This window comes from Cucurbita moschata, unplaced genomic scaffold, assembly GCF_002738365.1.
Source record: "Cucurbita moschata cultivar Rifu unplaced genomic scaffold, Cmos_1.0 Cmo_Scf00021, whole genome shotgun sequence".
NCBI classification, from domain to species: domain Eukaryota; kingdom Viridiplantae; phylum Streptophyta; class Magnoliopsida; order Cucurbitales; family Cucurbitaceae; genus Cucurbita; species Cucurbita moschata.
Genome location: NW_019268537.1, coordinates 2,451,745 through 2,454,876, shown reverse-complemented (window position 1 = coordinate 2,454,876; position 3,132 = coordinate 2,451,745). Strand labels below are relative to the sequence as shown.

The window sequence follows — 3,132 nt, the reverse complement described above, 5'->3', positions numbered from 1 at the left end:
GGGGGGGGGGGGGGGTTGGCAGACAATCTAGGATTAGGCATTTCTGAAAGCTACAATATGTTCAGGTATTCAGGCAGCACCACCTCAAGTTTGTAGAGAGTAATGTAATTTTATGAACTTCAATTTTCTATGGTTGTATTAATGTGCATATACCCATGTTTTATACCATGTTTCAAGTCAATTGCATATATTTACATGTTTTCTGACCACTTTCTTACTTTGCCATGAAATTTCCTACAGGCAATAAAAAATTCTCCTGGTTGTGTTCACTCGTTAGCTTCACGAATTTTACCATATTTAGTGCCTATACTAGACAAAGTATGGTTCTTTACCGTTCTCTGAGATTATCTTTTAAATAAGTGGATAATTCTCTTGTAATTGGGTTTTGTTTGTCTGTTAATGCTCACTGGTGATTTTTTTTTTTTATTGCATCTTGACGATCAGCCCCACCAGCAACCAGATGGTTTAGTACCTGGATCGTTAGATCTGTTGGCAATGCTATTGAAGGCAAGATAAACTTCATGCTATTTGTTTATTGTTTCCTCTTTTCAGCCTTCGTGTATTGTAAGACTCGAACCAATTTCTCTAACTACGGTTTGTAATGCCATTGCCCAGAATGCTCCAATAGATGTTGTGAAAGCAGCGTATGATGCTTGTTTTGATGGTGTTGTCAGGATAGTCCTTCAAACTGATGATCATAGTGAATTGCAGGTTTTTCTACTTACAAGCTGTTCTTCTGTTAAGATTTTGTCATATTTACATAACAAATAAATTATTATCATTCCTGGATATCAGACTGCTACAGAATCTCTAGCAGCTTTTGTAGCTGGGGGAAAGCAAGAAATTCTTACTTGGGGTTCTGGATTTACAATGAAAAGTTTGCTTGCGGCAGCTTCGAGGTGATCAACTAGTTCTCGTCATTTTTCATCTGTTTCAAATGTGTCATACTAGTACATGGGTGAGCACTATTCTAGGAGTTAGGTTGAAAAAAGAAAGAGTGATAGATGCAAATTCCCTCATCCTAACCTTAGTACAGTTGAAAGAAAGATTACAAATTTGTCCCTTAAGGGTGGTGTTAGGATCCCCAGTACAAGAAGACAGTGTGCAACCCAAAGATAAAACTAAATTGCAATATCAAGAGAAATTACAGTATCGAATAGCCTTTGAGGTCCCATTGTATCGGTTTCATACATTCAACCTGTTTGCCCAATGACCTCTGAACTCCCACAATAACTCTAGTACATGACCTGTGGCCTGAATTGATGCTATAATACCGACTTTTTAGGTACTCAAACACAAGAAAGCACAAAGATAACACAAAAATAGAAAGTATTGTAATATCAAGAGAAATTTACAATATCTTGTAGTGTTTCAAGAGGCCACGCTCCCAAGTCCCACAATTGATAATCCACCAAAATGATCCCCTCCAAAAATGCAAACTCCCTCTATTATAACAAAGATAACACAGATAGAAATGCATTGTAATATCAGGAGAAAATTACAATATCTAGTACCTATGGAATGTCTTATTTCTTCATTTTTTTTTCTTTACCAGTTGTAGAATCTTATACAGTTCAGAGAAAGAATCTTGCAATGGCTTTGCTTGCTCTTTCTTGTGCTGACAGTGACTGTCTTTTTCTCAATGCCTCTGTACTTAATGTTGGTGTAGGCTCCTTATTAGCTTCAGGTTGAACTGGTGCTTTCTCTTGAGTTTGGAATTCTATGGAAACCCTTTGGGCCTCAGTTTGAGATGACAATTTGGATTTGGCTTATTTTATCTCATGTGATTAGATCTGAGTTTTATTTTACAAAAGTCACCAATTCTATTTAACTCAAACCATCTTTTCCTTATGCATTACAAATTTCGAGTCAGGGGAAATGGGTTATGGCTTCTCTGAAAAAGACATCTTTGGTTTCAATTATTTAATAGTTTTTTCCCCCTTCCCTAACCGTTAGCATATTCAGTGAAGTTAATATACGAGAGAAGGACAAGGTATCCTACAAAGAAATTAATGGCTCTCCAGGCAGATCATTTTTTAGTCTGTTCTTTTAGATTTGATTTTTAACTTCTTCCTGACAAAATCCTAACCCCTGATGACTCTTTTATCCTTCATAATACCCCCCAAAACTTGCTTGTTCCATGGCTCCAATGTTTTTAAACAATTAAGTGGACTCACCAATTCCTAATTTTTTCTTGTTGATGGGAACTTTTTGGAAGCATTATTGGGATTTGGGGAGAAGGGGCTTTGGTCTGGTTGGGTTAGGTGGATGATGGGATGCATTCAAGGAACCAAATTCTTGGTTCCCCCCCACCCCTGAACGGTAGATCAAGAGGAATACTTTAACTACTCGAAGGCTACAACAAGGAAACTCTCTGTCGTCCTTGTTTCTAATCATTGGAGTTGTCTTGAGCCAATTTTTTGAGTTCAAGAACATGTTGGGGTGGGGTATTAAACCTCGACCATTAACCAGTTAAGTTGTGCTAGCGAGATGTCCTAAGCCAATTAATAATTCAAGAATGATACTACTTAAAAAAATCACGAATGATGGCAGAAGAGGGGTTACTCTTGTAATATCTTAATTTTATTTTGTTTAGTTAGTGGGGTTTTTTAATGAGGAATTTCATTCTTGATGAATTATTCTGAGGAATCTGTCCAATGAAGAAATATAAGAATACAGAAGTATTTTAGAAGGTTTACCTCTTGTAGGCCAAGAAATAGGGAGGATAATAAGGTATAGGCCTTGAAGACAGTTTCTGAGTCAAATTCCTTGTTAGAAAATGAGCAGGAAAGGAAGATATGGTGGAGGAAAATTTGATAAGGCAGGTGTTGAAGGTGGACTCCTCTCGAGACTGGTGTGTATTGTGAAAAACCAAGGAATAAAGCTATAGCATGTCTTCTACCAGATTGAGTTAAGTTAGTGCAAAAGCAAGGAATAAAATCAATGTCTTGAATCTCCTGAAAGTTAGATAGATTTTTGCGAAGTCAATAACGAGAGTTGCAACAAATTGTAATGGTTTTTGGAGGCATAGGAAAAATCTTGGAAAAACACAAAAACCTTTCAATTTCGATCTATGAGAAATATAGTTGGAAAGAAATAACAGTTCTTTTTTTTTTTTTTTTTTTTTTTTTT

At 36.4% G+C, this 3,132-nt stretch overlaps 1 protein-coding gene across 3 annotated transcripts in view; it reads left to right on the top strand.

The window, feature by feature from the left end:
• The window catches only part of LOC111458540 (importin-9), a 23,492-nt gene that overhangs the window by 13,865 nt on the left and 6,495 nt on the right, over positions 1-3,132 (top strand). For all 3 annotated transcript variants that reach the window (XR_002713140.1, XR_002713139.1, XM_023101280.1), the window contains exons 21-24: positions 241-318; positions 445-507; positions 616-711; positions 796-899. Coding sequence is in view for 1 of the 3 variants with exons in the window: in XM_023101280.1 (XP_022957048.1) it covers positions 241-318; positions 445-507; positions 616-711; positions 796-899 (341 nt within the window). In the remaining 2 variants the exon portion in view is untranslated. The remainder of the gene's footprint in view (positions 1-240; positions 319-444; positions 508-615; positions 712-795; positions 900-3,132) is intronic.